The sequence below is a fragment of the Ostrinia nubilalis genome, chromosome Z (genome assembly GCF_963855985.1).
Source record: "Ostrinia nubilalis chromosome Z, ilOstNubi1.1, whole genome shotgun sequence".
NCBI lineage: Eukaryota > Metazoa > Arthropoda > Insecta > Lepidoptera > Crambidae > Ostrinia > Ostrinia nubilalis.
The window spans coordinates 22,220,815-22,239,914 of record NC_087119.1 but is presented as its reverse complement, the minus strand read 5'-3'; the positions used below and the strand labels follow the sequence as shown (position 1 = coordinate 22,239,914).

Sequence of the window (19,100 nt, the reverse complement as noted above, 5' to 3'; positions counted from 1 at the left end):
ATGAGTGGACAACGAAAGATCGTTCTTGGTCCAATTTTAAGCGTGATTTTCAGGCTTTATGCCCACGTAGGGTAGATATCGCAAATATTCTATTTGATGTGATGCAAACTAACTCAGATCGCTATACTACATACGCAGAATACGCTAGGCGTTCGTTGTTGCGGTTGCGCATTGTCAGTGGGTTGAGTGAAGAATTAATAACTGCAATTATTATTCGGGGAATAACGGACCCGCAGATTCGCGCGGCTACGACTAATGCCAATTTACTACCCGGTGATTTAGTTGGTTTCTTATCAATTTATATCAAACCCACTCGCAATGTTCCACCAGTTCGTACACGGCCACGTGATGCTCCCAATAATGACACCTACAGTAATTTACGTAAGGGGGAATACCCTGGTACGAAACCCACATGCTTTAGGTGTAATAGTTTTGGCCACAAACAGTATCACTGTCCCAAACGCGTAAAATCGAATGATTCTTGCGACAATAACCTAGCCTTGACTTCAAACTCGCCTGTTTCAAATAACGCCCTGCATAAATCTGATCCATGTAGTTTTTGTAAGAAAACGGGGCATAGAATTGAGGACTGCTTCGCAAAACAGCGCAGTGAGTCACGCGGGAAGTCGAATGTTAACTTTTGCCGTGAAACATTTAATGAATAGACAGAATAACCTAGCCGTAGCTGTTATTCAAGGGGTACCTGTAGATAATTATTTTGATAAATTAGTGGCTCGCAAAATGTTTTCTTTAATTGCTGAATTGGTCGTAAAGCATTTTCAGTATACCCTTAACGCCGTCTTTTTGTACATTACGCGGATTTATGTGGCATAGGTAGTCAAAAGTTCGAGTTGAAACTCGTGAGTTCCCCGAGATTTCTCTCGAAGTCGATTGTCGATATTTAAATACGCCCGTCATACTAGGTACAGATGTACGAGTAGGTACTCAATAGAGGTGCTATGATGGACTCTGAACACTGCTGGTTTTTCTATTCACTTATGAAATGTACATTTCTGGCACTAGGAGTAGAATGCTTAGGACGAATGATCAGTCACGGTCAGGTAAAGCCGAGCAAACACAAAATAGAATTATTGGTCGAACGGTTTTAAGTAGTTTTATTGTAAACGCTTTTACTGTTATGTTGTTACGCTAGTAATATTGTTTTTAATTGTAAACGCTTTTACTAAATATTGTTTGCTAGCTCCGATTTTTAGACAAGACACTATTGAGTTAAAAACGCATTTTTGAGAACGCTATTTCGCTATTTGGTACGCTATTTTGCTATTTGGTACGCCTCGCTTAATTGTAGCTGATCGAGGACGAATGTATGAGAGCTCATTGTTTACATATTGGATTAAGGATTTGGCATGTGAAATTCACTTTATTACTGCAGAAATGCACCAAAGTAATGGTCAGGTTGAGCGGTATTGTCGCACTGTTGTGATTATGATTCGCGTAGAAACAAACTTCTGCCATGAAAGTTGGTCTAAAATTATTTGGAAACTGCAGCTCAACCTGAACATCACAGTGCAAAGACCTACTCAATGTTAACCTTGGAATTTGTTAATTGGCAGCAATGGTGTGACGCCTGTCATACGATCCGTGGTTCGCGACCACGCGATGGATGCAGCCAGCCCCAACCGAGAGTCCTTGCGTGAGCTGGCGCGACAGCGCGCTAGTGAGCTGTTGGACGAGAACCGAGTGCGCCAGGATGCTCGTATGAATGAGCGTCGCCGAGCACCCCGGTCGTTTCAACTCAACGACTTGGTTGTCGTGCGCAAGACAAGCCAGTCCACGGGGCAAGTTAGGCTCCGATTGGTCACTGGGTCGCATGGTAAGACTACACAAGCCGTGGCCGCATGGTTTTGTGGTGAGAAGAATGGACCCCCGACGTGTGTATGGCATTCTTCGACTGTGAGTATTGACTGACTGACTGTGACTGTGAGACTGTGGTTGAGAAGTGCATGGCGCGCATCCCGAGGGCTCTGTGCGAGTGTTGAGTAATAACCTGAGGGCTCTGTTATTCCACTGTTGTCTGGTACACCCATGCATTAGGCATCCTGAGGGCTCTGCCTGTGGTACATCCTGAGGGCTCTGTACGTGTGTTATTGACTGTTGTGGCACCCTGAGGGCTCTGCCAATTGTATACATCCTGAGGGCTCTGTATATTGTGTTGTTGCGGTAACCTGAGGGCTCTGCCGTTCGTACACCCTGAGGGCTCTGTACGGTGACTAGTATCCTGAGGGCTCTGCTAGTTAGGTGGATATTTTTGTGTTTGGCATCCCGGGCAATGTCTTACATAAAAATAAACACAATTTGTTGTTTTATGAGACGTGATGTCTTATAATTGAATGTTATTTTATAGTGTTGAATGTACTCTAATGCAAACAATATCGTTCATAGGTAACGATGAGGAGGCACATGACAGTGCCTCTGACACCGAAGACGGGACAACGGGAGGTCTCCAAGAAGTCGAAGCGGAGGTCCATGCTCAGCCACCAAGATCACGCCGCACGTCCACCCAGCCAACGCCACCAGACCCTGATGATGCTGCGGTCGAGGACGACCCGCTGTCAGGAACGGCCGTGTTAGCTGAGGAATGCGTCTGAGGAGGCGGGGCTTGGCTGTGACGTCACATGGCGTGATCATGGCCTGTTCGGAGGGGCGCGCACGCCGCTGGGAGCGAACGGGCTGGCGGAGCTCACTTTTGCTGCTGCTCTCGGATCGGACGGACGTTCACACCCTTGCTATTTAATTGTGTCGATTTATTAATTATTCTTTTAAGTTATTTTTCCTTTGTTGTAAATTAAACATTTTTGATTGTTGGAAGTTAGTTTTTTTTAAATAATAGCTGTCTAAAACGCTAATTCTTGATTATCTACTTCTCGTGTGGGCGCAACAGATTTTACACGCTAAGTGGCCTCGGAAGCTCGGAACCGTGTCATAATAAGAATTAGGTTATAATTTTTGAGCATACTACCATACTATAGTCCACCTGTAAAGCCTGTTCAAGAGAATTCAAAATCTATGATCACCAATTTTATTATACTTTAATTCATTTGGGGCTGACCTCTTTAGCAAAAAATACCCATCATTAGCCAAAACATGGATCCAATGGAGAGACATTAGAAGTTAAACACGACTAAAATAATAATTGCTTTCCATTTTTATTTTTATAAGTAGTTGACCCACTAAAATCTTTGTACTAAGTACTAATAAAATAGGGTTGTATTTCCATGAAAAAATTACTAAAGATTTAATAATAGAAGAAGTCGGTGTGTTTTGAATCGGTTGATTGACCCAAGATGTTATCGAGCGTCACAACCACCACGGAACAGATAACAGCAGTCGATAATAAAGTTGACACATTATGATCGATCAGAATCTATCGACACAAACAAACACGCGACAGCCGACCGTCAGTGTAGCCTCTAGCCCTCTGCCCAGTTTTTTGACCCGTAGTTAAGTCAAATGGTTTTAAATATCAGCAAAGTTAGTTTTCCGAACGATGGCTAGCCAGACTTTTAGTATAATTTTCAAATGAAGGGAAGTCGTCGAACTTCGTACTACTCCTATCTTCTGATTAATTATGCAATTTAACTTTCCCCCGGAACAAACTTGACCTTCACTGGTTGGGTGTTTATGGCGATCAAGCTGTAGATCCTGACTACACAGGAGTTGCAGCGGTGGGAACGAGAGGTGGGTACCGTTACTTATATCGGCAGTGTACCTACCATTAAGTTAAAACTTCAAAAAGTTGGCTTTTAAAATAATCAGTTCAGCTTAGTTACTAAGGCTTAGTATGTATCGATAGCGTATCAGGAGAGCATAAATAAATACAAAAAATAACATAAAACTATCATTTATTAAAGGAATGACATCCTACAAATTAAACAATTATAATTAAAATATAACTAAACAAAAACAAAACTGTGTCCTGTAACTACGTAGATAAGGTTCGAACTGAAACGATCGACGATGACGAGTGAAACGTTGAACTCAAATACAGAAACTTACGTGTTAGTCTATAATTAATCAATATTTTCAAAGTAGCTCAAGTAATTGTAAACAATTAGAGACCCCATTTTTATTTAAATGGGTTAATTATTGGATTGTAATTAGGCAATGTGATATTACAGTTAAAAAACGGGGTTATTACTTCTACTGAATTTCACATAACACTTCTGACTTTCAATTCAAATTAATCATCTACTTGAAACTGAAAACTATAAAGTACTATCAAAAAGAAAGGTCCCTATTTATTCGTTAGTCATTATTGTCTATGTCGCATCGAGGTAAGGATGCAAAATGACCTTCCATATTATTAAACTAATTTCCCTAGGCACGAGCCGCATCAATGTCACCACGGATCTAACTCGCTAAGACGTTCCTGTAGGCTACAGCGATATTGCATTTCAATGCAGCAGCACTATCGGAATCCTATGTCTGTCAAGATCACTTCCTTAAGCTCCGAAACACAACGCCTCACCCCAGTCATCCATTACTGGACTGAGCTAGATTAAATAATGAATTCAATATTATGGTATGGATGAATGGATTTGATATTACAAGTACAGCGTACCTACGTTAGATAAGTACAAAAATGCAATGGCATTACGATGTTGGAGATTTTCATGGTGAGTTTTGGCAGACTTAAATAATTAGTTTGACAAATAATTATAAAGGCATCTAGCAAGGACAAAATAGTACTAATTAGAAACAATGTAATAACTTACCTATTAATGTTACTAGTAACCAACACGACAACTACGAAACTTACGTAGCTAAGGACCTCAACAAAAATAACTTCTTTCAAACAAACTTAGTAAAGAATAAAAAATCCCTTTGATGCCTTCAAAGGCCGGATGCATTAATTACGCAGCTTTCCACGTGCTTTTCCCAATTTCCTAGCTTTTTCTAAAGCGTTCTGAATGTCAGCGATGCTTTGAGATTTCGGAGGATGACGATCGTACGGGGTTGCCACTTGACTCACTTCAGCTGTATCTGTATCAACGATTTCGTTGCTGATCAGCAGCATGCCTAGATTCAATTTGATGGAAGTTTGCCCTTCTCTAAACAACAAGTAAATGTTTGCTTGATCAAGAACCTTCAGCGAGAACTGATCGTTCACCCTCAAAGCTTTCATCTTGATCTGGAACGGCTTGAACTCCTGAAGAAGCTTATGAGCTTTCTCCTTTAGGAAGTTTTCTAGTTCTATCGTTAGCATGTCTAGATTGGGTTCTTTCTTATGCTTGCTAGGATCTTCATCTTTCTTACCGCGAAGTAATTCTTCAAGGCACGGACTTGGTTTCAGACGGTGGTCAACGAACATTGGTTGCAAAACAGGAGGCTCGTTCAAGGTGTGCCACTTCCATCGACCAGGAGGCCCGATCTTCTCATCAATCACTATGCCTTCGGATTGGTTGTATTTCAATCTGTAAAATAAATTTCAATCACCAATAAAGGGAACACTTATTCTTCCCGTACATGTCATAAAATACTCCTGCATTGAAAACAAACATGGCGTGATGATTAATCGTTATAAAGAGATGAAAAATCGATATCGAATATTGAAGATAGTATACCTATAGAAGGTAATCATAAAACTTTTCTATGTTAGTAACTTTTATGATAAAAAACATGTTTCGGTGGAATTTAGATTTCATTACTTTCACCGAATTGTAAATGAAATCCAATAATGGGAACTACATTTTATTTAAAAAGTTTCCACAAACTAATAACTCTGATTGGGCACGTTATTGACAAACATATGAATTCATGCAGTCAAAAAAAGTGTACACTTGTCCAAAAAATAAAATAAGTATACGCAATACGGACTAATGCACAAAGTTGCCCGAGGCAGTGCAAATGGAATATTTTGATTTCAGATTGATTTCAATGTAATGAATAGTGGGTAACGTATGAAATGCTTTTAACATTTCCAATTTACTATTAGTCCAGTCATTATAGTAAGTTCACTTCGGAATTCGAGATACCCAGCTGTAAGTCTGTAAATACGTGTATATTGACACCCTAAAAGTTGTCTCAAAACCTACATATGGTAGGGTGTAAGCAACTATTAAATTTCAAGGTCAACGGTCACAAAAATCGGTTTTTTGAGCTTTTTTTAGAAATATCTCATTTCCTGTGGGTTTTTTGCTATTTGTATTTATTATCAATATTGTAGAATACTAAATTCTCTACAAATTTTGTTTAAAAACCTTTTTTATACGGTGAACCGTTTTCGAGATAGAGGGCGGAGAGCGCGCGGTCACTGCATCACTTCAGGTCTACTTAAGCGGTTTAGATTTTTCATACAAAAGGATTTTCCCGCTAATTCCTGTGGGAATTTCGGGAATTCCTTGTTGTAACTAAGCTTTGAGTTTATTAAGGTACCTACATGCCAAATTTCAAGCGTCTAACTTCCGTTAAGCGTTTAGATTTTTCATACAAAAGGATTTTCCCGCTAATTCCTGTTCCCGTGGGAATTCCTAAGTATACTATAACCTGCCCAGGTGTATGAAGAATAATTGTACCAAGTTTCGTTAAAATCCGTCGAGAAGTTTTTGTTTCTATAAGGATCATACAGACGGACAAAATTCTATACATGAAATATATTTTCAAAATAACTATCAGGGGGTGATTAGTGATCGATACTGATGCCAAAAATGCAATCAGTAAAATTTTTGTCTGTCTGTCTGTCCGTCTGTATGTTCCTTATAGAAACAAAATCTACTCGACGGATTTTAACGAAACTTGGTACAATTATTCTTCATACACCTGGGCAGGTTATAGTTTACTTAGGAATTCCCACGGGAACAGGAATTAGCGGGAAAATCCTTTTGTATGAAAAATCTAAACGCTTAACGGAAGTTATACGCTTGAAATTTGGCATGTAGGTACCTTAGTAAACTTAAAGCTTATTTACAACAAGTAATTACCGAAATTCCCACGGGAATTAGCGGGAAAATCATTTTGTATGAAAAACCTAAACCGCTTAAGTTGACCTGAAGTGATGCAGTGACCGCGCGCTCTCCGCCCTCTATCTCGAAAACGGTTCACCGTATAAAAAAATTTTTTAAACAAAATTTGTAGAGAATTTAGTATTCTACAATATTGATAATAAATACAAATAGCAAAAAACCCATAGGAAATGAGATATTTCCAAAAAAAGCGCAAAACAACGATTTTTGTGACCTTTGACCTTAAAATTTAATAGTTGCTTACACCCTACCATATGTAGGTTTTGTGACAACTTTTAGGGTGTCAATATACAAGTATTTACAGACTTACAGCTGGGTATCTCTAATTCCGAGATTCTTACCTAATTTAAGCTTAAATGACTGGACTATATATTATTGAATATTGAGAGAAACTATTGGATTATAGTTATCACGCTTCTTCAATAAAAATGACATGAAAAATGGTCTTCATAAAATTATGTGTGAAAGATGTGATTTTGCAACAGAAATCCTTAGTACCATGTGCTGTCTTTTTTTGAGCTCCAAAAAAAGTTTTGTAGCATATAGGTACTTCTACTAATAGATAATTTTGTTAGCAATCGTATGATATAAAATATTAGTGTCAAGGTGCACATGCCATCGCCTGTTTTTGAAGGAAGAGGTGAATAGTAAAAATGAAAAACTTAAATCCTTGTAATTTGTCGAAGAGAAGTGGGTCAAGCCCAGATTTGAAGTATTTTTATCGATAAAATTGTCCTAAAACTGTCTCGGACTTACAGTTCATGCTATTATTTCAGAGGGTAAGTATTTTATTTAAAAGTTCTAATGTCATTAAAGAAAAAATATACTTATTAAATATGACTCCTCCGGTGCTATAATTTTATACTCTAGATGCTGCAAATGCATTCCTTTATTTCAAACGTTCATTTAAACGTAGTATTGTATTTTGGAGTTAAAGGAATCGTTGTGCGCGTCTCTCAGAAACTGTGTAGCTTTTCGTAACAGTAAACAGGATATAGCGAAAATTTTCATATTTGCTCATGTTCCATTAAATTTTAGCAAAATTAAAATTATACATTACATAAACATTTACATTTTCATAAAAAAATGTTGAAGGACTCCTCTAACAGTTTATTTTAGAATTCAACCTTGGCCCGTCAAAGAAAATCAGACAAATAACAACAATTATATTTTTATCTCTACTCAGACGCCCTTAAGTTATACGGCCCAGACATAACAAAACAATGCTCGTATCATATGTCGATCATACTCTTACAGATTCCAGAAATATAAAGCTCTCTCCAACTGACGGTAGTCGAGTGGGGTTCCCTACTTGTTTTCGAAAGTTGATGGTTTGATTTTTATTATATCGAACACGTTGTTTCGCTACAGGATTTTTCGCGCAAACGTTACATCGCACCATTAAAGCATCGATGAAATAAAATATCGCACAACTGAATTACCGAAACAACGTGTTCGATATAATAAAAATCGAAGTAAAACTTTCGAAAACTAGGGATTTTTTTTAAGGGACGCGCGCTGGTAGCTTGAAGAGCTTTTCCAGCTTCACCGGGCAGAGTAGCGAGTACAGAAGGTACGCAGACCGACGTTCGCGATCGCAAGTAGGACCCAGAGTGCAATTTTATAGCGCGCGGGCCTGCGACATGCGAGTGTAAAGCCAACCAAGAGCTAAGTTATAGTCTTTTTCACCTAAGACGATTCCTGTTACATTTCGAGTTTGATAGTTATAGTTGGCAGATTGCCAAGAAAAATAGAAAAAAACATGACTTTTTTTCACTTCTTTTTCAGTTATTTTACAACACAAGAAAAACTAGGTCGTTAAAGTATGTTTTAATGATTTGTATTATTAGTAGGTATTTGAGCTATTCTACAAAACGAATGTAAATTTATTAGTCTATGTTTATCAGTGTTGAACAAAGATACCCCTTCCCAGCGGTTCCATAGCGCGGCTAGTCATGTAGTCGGAATACTTAGGTTGTGTGTTTCTTTCAGGCAGTGCATTTTCGCATGTTAACAGCGCTATGGAACCGCTGGGAAAGGGGTATTTTTGTTCAACAATTATGTCGAAGCTAATAGACGTCAGTAGATTGTTTTCCTTTTTAAGTTTCCAAACACTTTCTGTGATACAAAAGTGACAATAATGGAAGTAAACGGCTCCATCACTTTATCGATCACAACGTAACTGCGCCACCTTGACCAGAAATAATTAGCCATGATGAATAAATAACACCACACCGCCCGCTCTCTATCATTTTAGCGGTATTATTATTACAGAAATTATTATTATTGCAAACGAGGAACTAAGGTGAACGTGATATTAAGGTCATCCCATAAATACTTACTGTGAGGAAGTTTTAAAATCATTTTCCAATAGGTTGACCAGTCATATTGCACTGGATTGTTGTAAAAAGGTCACGGTATGACAGGTCAGGATTAATAATAATAACACACACACACACACACACATGCACACACACACACACACACACACACACACACACTCACACACACACACACACACACACACACACACACACACACACACACAAACACACACACACACACACCAGACGCAACCTAAAATATGTGGTGATTTTATTACTTTTTTAGTTTGATGAGTTACGCCCAAGTTACACATACACGAACCAATCACAGAGTTCTATTCAACGCTGTGCGTTCGATTAGCTGCTTCACTTAAGCAAGCATCGTTTGTGAATATGTTGTGCGTTAATATGCTGTCATTACTTAGGTACCTCTCATTCCCGTAATGATCGTAGACCACTCCATTGCCGAGGTAGTCGAAAGACGCCAGCACTGTGACTGGTAGACGTCGCCCAGCATCCTTATTCTCGCCAGAACTGTACACGACGTATCTATGGCCCGAGTTTGAATCTGTAAATAGGGTTAACTCAAATTACGGTATTGCCTAAATCGACGGCGTGAAAAAACGTGGTGTGCATAGGTCCAAAAACTTAAAGTTTAATCACAGAATAACAATAAGTACTACGTACAGAAGTTTTACTTCGCGAAGGTATTTAAAAAAATGTATGCTCAATGTCATTAACAATATGATGTAATTCAAGCCTGTCTCAAGAGTCAAGCACCATTTTGTTGACAATCGTCAGTGATCGGCACTGCGCCGAAGCTATAGGGCTGACTTCGGTAAAATGATGTGACGTGAGGTGTCAAACTGATTTACCATGAATTATCATGAATAATATTAACTACTTATTTACCTCTCAGTGTCTTGAGGCAACTTAAAAAAGTACATTCTGTGTTTTTATTATTATTTAGGCAGTTAAATACTGCACAGTATTTAGTACATCATTTTCTTTATTTTCTTCCACCATACACAAGAATACGCATGCGTGAGTCAATGTCCGCTCGTATGTGATGCCTTGTCGAATAGTATCCTGTAGGTGGGCCATCGTGCGTGTTTTGTTTTCGATGTAAACTCGCGGAGATGAACAGGCCTGGTTTAATGTACATTTCTTACAAAAAAGACTCACGAAAATAAATTTTGACACCCTGCAAATCAAAAACTACCTAATCATCAACGACAATTTTGATCGGCGTAAGGGGGCGTCCATAAATTACGTGAGACAATTTTGGCTATTTTTCAACCCCCCCGCCTTGGTGAGATTTGGTGAGATTTTGCCTGACCCCCTCCCCCACCCCCTAATCTCACGTGATATTTAAAAAAAATCCGAAATTTTCTTAATTTCGTCATTTATTCTGCATTTTAGTATTCACACATGCAGACGGAAGCATTGTTAGTTTTATTTGTTTAGACGGTATAGAATAAAATGTCATTATCATCATAGAAAATATAATTTTTTAGGGTCCCGTAGTCCTGACAAGGAACCCTTATGTAGTTTCGATATGTCTGTCTGTCCGAGGTTTTGCTTGGAAACTATTGGCATTAGAGAGCTGTAATTTTGTGGAGGAATGTATATTAATCACGCCGACAAAACGGTAGAATAAAATTTTGAAAAAAAATTTTTTTAGGGTAGCTCCCCTACATGTAAAGTGGGGATGAATTTTTTTTCATATTCTACACCATCGTGTAGGATATCGTTGGATGACTTAATTGGGGGTTTCAAAGACTATTTTTCGATTTAGGGATCCGTTTGCAAACTATTAAAGTTTAAAGTGCCAATTTTTGTTCGAGCAGGGCGTCCTCTAAAAACTAGACTGTTGGCTTGAAAAATCTGGAAAAATTCATAATAATACTGATTTTTATGAACTTTCAAGAAAACTATAACGGTTAGGGTAGGTTAGTTAGTTTAAGAGTAATAGTCATTTAACTCATTTATTATAAAATTTCATAACTAATAAAAATTCCTTAGAAGAAAATATTAAAAGCGACTTTAGATGAAGTAATTGCTTGCTTCTGAAATATATTTTGTTAACGACGGACAACTACGGAACCCTACACTGCGCGTGGCACGCACGACACGCACTTGGCCAATTTTTTTACTTAAGATTTAAACCCAGTTTTCTGGCAAACTATTTCTCTATTTCTTGCGGAAAAAAATACGTGATATTTCCTGAGACCCCCCCTCTCCCCCACGTGAGATTTAGTGAGGTTTTTGTTGACCCCCTCCCCCCCCTAAAAGTCTCACGTAATTTATGGACGCCCCCTAATGGCGCACTCCTAAACATCCATACTGATTAACAGCCCGACTCAACTATCGGCCGACTAAAAGTCGGTGGTCTGCGGCCAGGCTTTTAAACTTACTAAAAGTTACCTTGAGCGCAATAATAATCTAACGCCAGCATCCCGCTCTTATAGAACCACTTCCCGCTGCCGTCCTCTTGTATTTCGGCAAACTTTTCGCCGGTGTCGTAGTACACCAGCCTCTGCGTCCTGTGCCTGTCGAACCAGTCGAACTTGGGGTTCGCAGGCACCATCTTGTAAATATTCATCTGCATAGACGATACATTTAGGACACGGCTTATTTACGAACAAGGTATTTGTTATGTTTGCGTTTCACAAATAAAACGCTAAAAGCAGAACGCGGGTTCCACCTAATCGATGAAAGCTTGTCGCTTTGTGGAATTTTTCGCATGAAAATTTATAAGTATAGCCCGACCAGGAACATAAAAACCCTCGCCATGTTGCGGAAAACTAATGGTACTAATTTCTTTTAATGGCAACAGTAACTGAAAACTTCATTGACATGTCACCTTGCATGTCAGACTATTGCTGTCAAAGTGTAAACAAACTTTATTTTAAGTGTGCGCAATTGATTTTGTGAATTAAATTGCTAAAATCTTCGTATAGTCGTGAAAGAAAAGTGGTGCACAATGTGTTAAAGTATTTGTCGAAGAGAAATACTAAGGGTTCGGACAATATTTTCATTGAATAATGTTTCCGACGAAGGTTGTCAAATTGACTGACATGTTTATCGTATAGTACAGTCCACTATGAAAATTAGCTGTGGTTTGTTTCAACTACCTATTTTAATTTTTTTTGTCACTTTCTAAGTGTTGAATTTTATGGAATTGGAAAAGAAGTACCGAGTTTGAAGCGTTCATGAGCAGACATTGCATTTGAATATTCAAGTTCTGAATTTGATTATTGATGAATAATAAAATAAATCCTACTAGGTCGATTGATGGTTTCATTTAATTTATTTAAACCAGGTTACCTATAATAACATTTTTTCGTTAATTTATGAAAACATCAAATTAGCCCGTAATCCTGAATCCTGATACATAAAGTTAGCCTATTAATTTAACACAGGTACGACTGTACTCAGTGTTGCACTATCAAATGCAATTGACGCGCCTCTATGCCAGGGTTTTTATGTTCCTGGTCAGGCTATACATACTTTTTTGTCTGCGATGAAGATGGACTAAAACTTACCCGTCGCATTATCTTTGTGGTTGGTAATAGTGTCCACCCTTTTTCAATGAATTCTCTATTCGACAGCATGTATCGTATCACGCCTTTGCCCGACTTGTCTTCCTAAAAAAAATGTCACTCAGCCTCAAATCTCAGCGCAAAATAAAAAGAAAAACAAAGAAAAAAACCTTACAACTTCAACTTTTTCTTTTACTTTTTTCCCTTTTTCTGTAATCCCTGAAGGTGTGGTTGTACTCGGAGTAGCGTGTTGACCAGGCAAGCTCGGACATTCCGGCTGCACTTTGAACATCAGCGGCTGAACAGAACCAGTATCTAACCCTTTACGGGGCTCAATGGGGACAATTTTATTCCCTTTTACCATTTCAGTTACTTCACCATCCTCTATATCACATTCTGCAATACTTTCAGACACAGTTTCGATTATCTCCTTAATCTTGCGAACTGGAGTTGGTAGTTCCTTTATTTTTGGTATTGGAGGCGGAGGTGCCGCTTTCGCCGGCTTCTCTACTTCCCTTCGAGTCGTATCTTTTTTCATTAATTGCGCCATTAAATCTGCCTCAGCATCAACACTAGGTTTCCTAGGCTCTGCCTTAGCCACTTTTTTTTCTTCCTTTGGCTTTGCCTCTTTTGGCTTCTTTTCTTCTTTGGGAGGAGGTGCTTTTTCCTGTTTTGGAGGTTTTTCTTTCGGTTTCTTAGGCGGTTCTTTCGATTCCTTTGATTTTTTTACCTTTACATTTTCTTTTGTCTCCTGTGGAGTAGGCCTTGGAACTACTTTCTCAGTGGAAATTTCTTTTTCTTCTTCCGACGGTTGTTTTTCTTCGAACTTTTTGTCAGCGAAATATTTGCAAATGCAAGAACTCTGCATATTATAAAATTCCTCAGATTTCTTATCGGATTTAAGTCTCATGAGAACTTGTTCGAGTATATCTTTGCTTTCAGTTATATTTTCTAGTGAGTCTATAGATGGGAAATAGCCAATATCTGGCTCGTGTATTGTTAATGGAGACTTGAGCTCATGCAACAGGTGGGTAAGCTCATCTGTTGCTGGAGATTGCGGGTAAACTTTGTGTTTGCATGTCTCCCTCTCCAGAATTGTGTACAAAAACTGTTTCACTTTGCAGAGCCATATTTTAAATCTCTGCTGCCTGGCATCGTTATCTATAGTTTCGCTTATTTTGTATCTGTCTGCTAAAAATTCGCATCGTTTGCATTTCCCCGAAGGGGTTAATCTTTCGCAGAAGTCGCAAATCACACCGGCAGCTTTATTTTTTTTAATAGCTTTTATTTCATCTAGCAAACTCCGAATTCTGACAACTAAGTCCCGGCATTGGTAACATCTGCGTCTGTATGGACCTGGGAGAACGATCACAATTTTTATCCGGAAAAAATGGATTACCTATCAATTCATGCAAGTAGCTTTTTATTTATTCTCTAGTCTGTCAAGAAACTCGCATGAGAGTAAAACTAAAATGCCTACCTCTACCTGTTTAAGCGTGAAATGGCTTTAATAAAAAGCTTTCTACATTATCCACGTTTTTTAAAAAGTCCTCATTAATGTAAGTTGACAAAAGAAATAAGAAATCCGATGAATAAATCATAAACATCAACTGTGCACAAAGTAGATTATTGTGAGCACTCTAGGTAAGTGAAAAAGCCTTTTATCTAGTAATGAGATTAAAGTAAAAAATTTATACAATGTAGAAGGCACTCGCGTAGCTTTTAACGTCGATTTAACGAGATAATATTATTATGTTTATTTGGAAAACAACTTAAATAAAAAAAATATTTCGGTACCAACATTCTTCTGTATGCTCTACCCTCCTGGCCCGAGTTTTGGTAGAGTCGCTCAAAACAATAGTGCCTACTTTCTTTGCATTGCTTCTCTTCAGTTCCTGTAACATTAACGAAAATATGAAACCAATACCAAAATTTGTTTGTTAGTTAATCACCTAATTCACCTAGAAACCTATAACGAAAGCAATTTAAACACCATGCATTTTATATAGCAAACATCTCTGCACAAAATGAAAGTACAAACATCGTAAAATAGCTATAGGTATCAGTTAATATTGACACTTTTTTTTTCAATTACAATCTTACATACTTGTAGGTATGATTAGTACCTACCTACGTAGTTATGAAACTAAGTCGTACTGCGATATTAATTATTTTGTTTTAGAAATAGGAACCACTGTAACAGAGAACAATATAAAATATAAACCTATGTGACCTCAAAAAATTAAGTATATTTTTTATGAAAGTTATAAAATAATCTAAATACGACTTACCTAATACTTACCTACACTAATCATTATAAATTACGTCGCGAGATTATAGGATGTAAAGGAAGAAAGGAAGAAACCTATCAATTTTTATTTGAGTAAGAATCTAAAACTGTTACTTCTTTTGTATGATAGAAGATACTGAATTAATATTTTTCTATTCTATTTTACCGTATTTATTAGTGAAAAACATCGCACTTTTCGAACAGAACACTTTTTTCAGACAGCCTTGTACTAAAAATATAACACATTGTAAATAATATGCATAGCTGGGCACCGTTAATCAAATAGTTAACTTCGTTAATCGTTAAACCGTTAATAAAAAAATTAACTTCGTTAAACGTTAAAACGTTACATTTCACAAGATTTAACGCAAGTTAACGTTAATCGTTAATCCGTTAACACATGATAATAAAACGAAAAAAATAATTGTATGCAAGGTTTAAATAATTTCGAAAGCTTGCGATACAAGCATGGAATTTATTCCTCTTTTTCAGGGTTCCGTAGTCCTGACAAGGAACCCTTATATGTAGTTTCGATGTCTGTCTGTCTGTCCGAGGTTTTGCTTGGAAACTATTGGCACTAGGGAGCTGTAATTTTGTAGAGATATGTATATTAATCACGCCGACAAAACGGTAGAGCAAAATTTTGAAAAAAAAAATTTTTAGGGTAGCTCCCCCTACATGTAAAGTGGGGATGAATTTTTTTTTCATCTTCGACCCCATCGTGTGGGGTATCGTTGGATAGGTCTTAAAAATGGCTTAGGGGTTCCTAGGACTTTTTTCCATTTAGGGATCTGTTTGCAAATTATTAAAGTTTAAAGTGCCAATTTTTTTTCGAGTATGGCGTCCCCCCCTCTAAAAACTAAACTGTTGGCTTGAAAAATCTGGAAAAATTCGTGATAATACTGTATTCATGAACTTTCAAGAAATCTATAGCGGTTAAGATACATCAATTAGTTTGAGAGTAATTGTCATTTAACTCATGTATTACAAAATTTCTTAACTAGTGAAAATCCCTTAGAAGAAAATATGAAAAGTGACTGTAGATGAAGTAATTGCTTGCTTCTGAAATATACTGTGGTAACGACGAACCACTACGGAACCCTACACTGCGCGTGGCATGACACGCACTTGGCCATTTTTTTTTGTTTGCGCTTCAAGCTTTCGAAATCATTTGAACCTTGCATAAGTACAATTATTTTTTTCGTATAGTACAACTGCATTTCAGAATAAAAGCTTGTTTTTAAAAAAGTATAATTTTATTTTACACTTTTTAGTAGTATCTCAATCTCAGAGCCTTGGTTCAATTACAATAAGTGCTCGAAAAGACAAATCCAGCAAACCCAAACTCGATAACCATTTCCACCGTTTCGTTTAGGAATTCGTATGGTCACCTCCTGACTCCATCATCAGGACCCTGGACATCATCTAGTACTAAAGTACTCGAAAAGACCAACGAACCCAAATTCGATGCGATGCCGCCGTTTCATTTAGGAGTTCCTATGGCCACCTCATGACTCCATCACCAGACCAGCTCAATGGTACCATAACATTGTATTGTCATCGTACTTACATAAGTATACCAAATTTCAGCTCAATCGGTTGGAGTAAAACTGGTCTCAAATTCAGTTGCAAGAGTTGTCCCACACATACTAACAAGGTGTCGTTAGTGATCTGGTTACAAAAACTGTTGTTTTGGGTTCTGGAAGTTCTGAAAGCCCGAACGTACTTGTCAGAACGCGTTTTTGTAGCGTTTTTCAGCGTGCTTTTGGTAAATAGTAGGTACTGGATTAACGATTAACGGACTTAGGATAATTTAACGGAAGTTAACGAGTCCGTTAACATTTTTTAAAGTTAACTTAAAAGTTAATCCGTTAATGGAAATGTTAACTTCGTTAATTAACGATTAACGGATTAACGAGTTAATGCCCAGCTATGATAATATGTACCAATGTAACAAACAAGCATTCAGCCCTACTTAGCCACTTGAGTGAATATTCGCCCACTTGGATAGTCAGATTCCACCTTTATGAGCATAAATTACTTACTCAGGTATCTACTTATTGTATTTATGTGCAAATAAATCTATTTTATTAGGATTTTGAACATCGAAAGTACAACTAAAAACACAGCTACTGCATTATCATTTATTTTCCAAGAGACTCGGCGTTTTCGAAATACACCAGTGGGTCTAGACAAAGAGCACTATACTTAATCGCAGACCAGTCAAAAAGTGGTCGAAAGGTCTTTTTTTGTATGGAGTTTTGACGGATTCGATTTTCGATTCGATCAAAAAGTGCAATTTGTCTAGGGGGGCAGGTGATAGCCTGTGTAGAGCTTCTACTTACTTATAGTATCTATTTAATTTTAATGTGAGACTAAATGCAAACTACAGTTAAACTCTACTTAAGTTTATAAAAGGAAAATTAACATTAATTACTAAATTAATTTTCACCTCTGTTACTAAACTTTGCTCCTTTGTCTTCGGAGTTTTCTGACTATAAGAAGTAGGTGCAGATTTATATTCAGACTGGCATATTTTCCTCAAATCCACGGAAGTTGAGTCCTTACATTCTTCACAGCATTTAGTGTTCCGGTATAAAATAGTTCTGCAATTATTAATACATTGCGAATTGCGAATAAATTATAGGTAGGTATAGTAATTATCTTATTAATCACAAACCTTGAAGTATTAGAATCCATTTTAGGATGTTCTATTTTCCGGTCCCATTTCGCTCATTACCTATTTGTCACATTGACATTTACTCACTTTAAAATTATTGTATTATTAAAAACTTTTTCGGAAATTTTTCAAAGTAGCTTGGCAACTTTTTGAGCTTTTTATACTACTGGCAACAATGGTTTGACATCACCTGTCAGTTCAGAATAATAGGGATGTTCGACGTCAAATAATGCTTTAACAATTGAACTATTTCAATGATGTTATTAATCGATTAGAACACCCAACTAATTTTATTAACAGTTAATTTTAAAGGATTTTCCACCCTGGATGCGTTCTGAAATCTGCGCTCAGGTCAATGTAAACGTAGCCGGCATCATATTGTATGAATTATTAATATTGACAATCTCAATACATTAATTTTATATTGATTGCGTTACCTCAATAAGGATTGTAATAATTGACCTAACCGCAAACCGCAGAACGCATCTATTGACACAATGCGTATTATAATTGTCACCTAATGACGAAACTATAAACCTTATTTATTATTGTATCTAAATGGAACAGACCGCAAAAGTACAGTAAAACGCCGATTAACCGAATTGCCAATTGTCTGAATCAGTCCTAGGCGTACCTACCTATTATAAAAAAATAAAACCAAGTAACTTTTGTTGTAACAAGTTGGAAATCGCTGTAGTCCAGATATATTTCAATTGAGCATATTGTTTAACTGTAAACAAATCTACAATATCGCTCAGTTAAATTCAATAAAGTTCTATGTGTGAAAGTTCGTTTTTCTTTATTACCAATATGTCCGATTATCCGAATCGACCCGGGTCCCAATTAATTCGGATAATCGGCGTTCTGCCGTAAACGTATTTAATATTCTCTTTATTTGAAATAAAATATTTTTTTATGAATTTTTATTATTTATGCAGGGTGATGCGGATTAAGTACATAAATTTTATTAATCTTACGTAATTTAATTAGAACTGCATTTTTATGAGCACGGTCATTAAAATTGTGTGTTAACTGCTTGCTATTTATTATTATAAAAGATCTTTACAAACAATCAAATAACTACATCACCTTGATTATTTCTAAGCTATACAAGACACAAGTTAACAAGAAAAACGGTTTGGAAAAAACTGTATGGAATATGAAAACATTGATTTTTTTAATAGATCCAGTTTATTCTGTAACCTATTGTTTGTTATTATTGATAGCAGTTGATAGAGCTCATGAAGCACTTTTCGTATTTTAGCCGTAATGCCTCAA

General features: G+C 37.1%; 1 protein-coding gene across 1 annotated transcript; it reads right to left on the bottom strand.

The window, feature by feature from the left end:
• Nucleotides 1-3,940: 3,940 nt before the first annotated feature.
• LOC135087182 (titin-like) lies at nt 3,941-17,842 on the bottom strand. The gene is made up of 8 exons (XM_063982031.1): nt 17,823-17,842; nt 17,595-17,748; nt 14,654-14,747; nt 13,028-14,208; nt 12,856-12,957; nt 11,735-11,912; nt 9,737-9,875; nt 3,941-5,435 (listed from the first exon to the last, which is right to left on the bottom strand). Exons 1-8 carry the CDS (start codon nt 17,840-17,842, stop codon nt 4,871-4,873), a joined length of 2,433 nt encoding a protein of 810 aa, XP_063838101.1. The 3' UTR covers nt 3,941-4,870.
• Between the last annotated feature and the right edge of the window lie 1,258 nt (nt 17,843-19,100).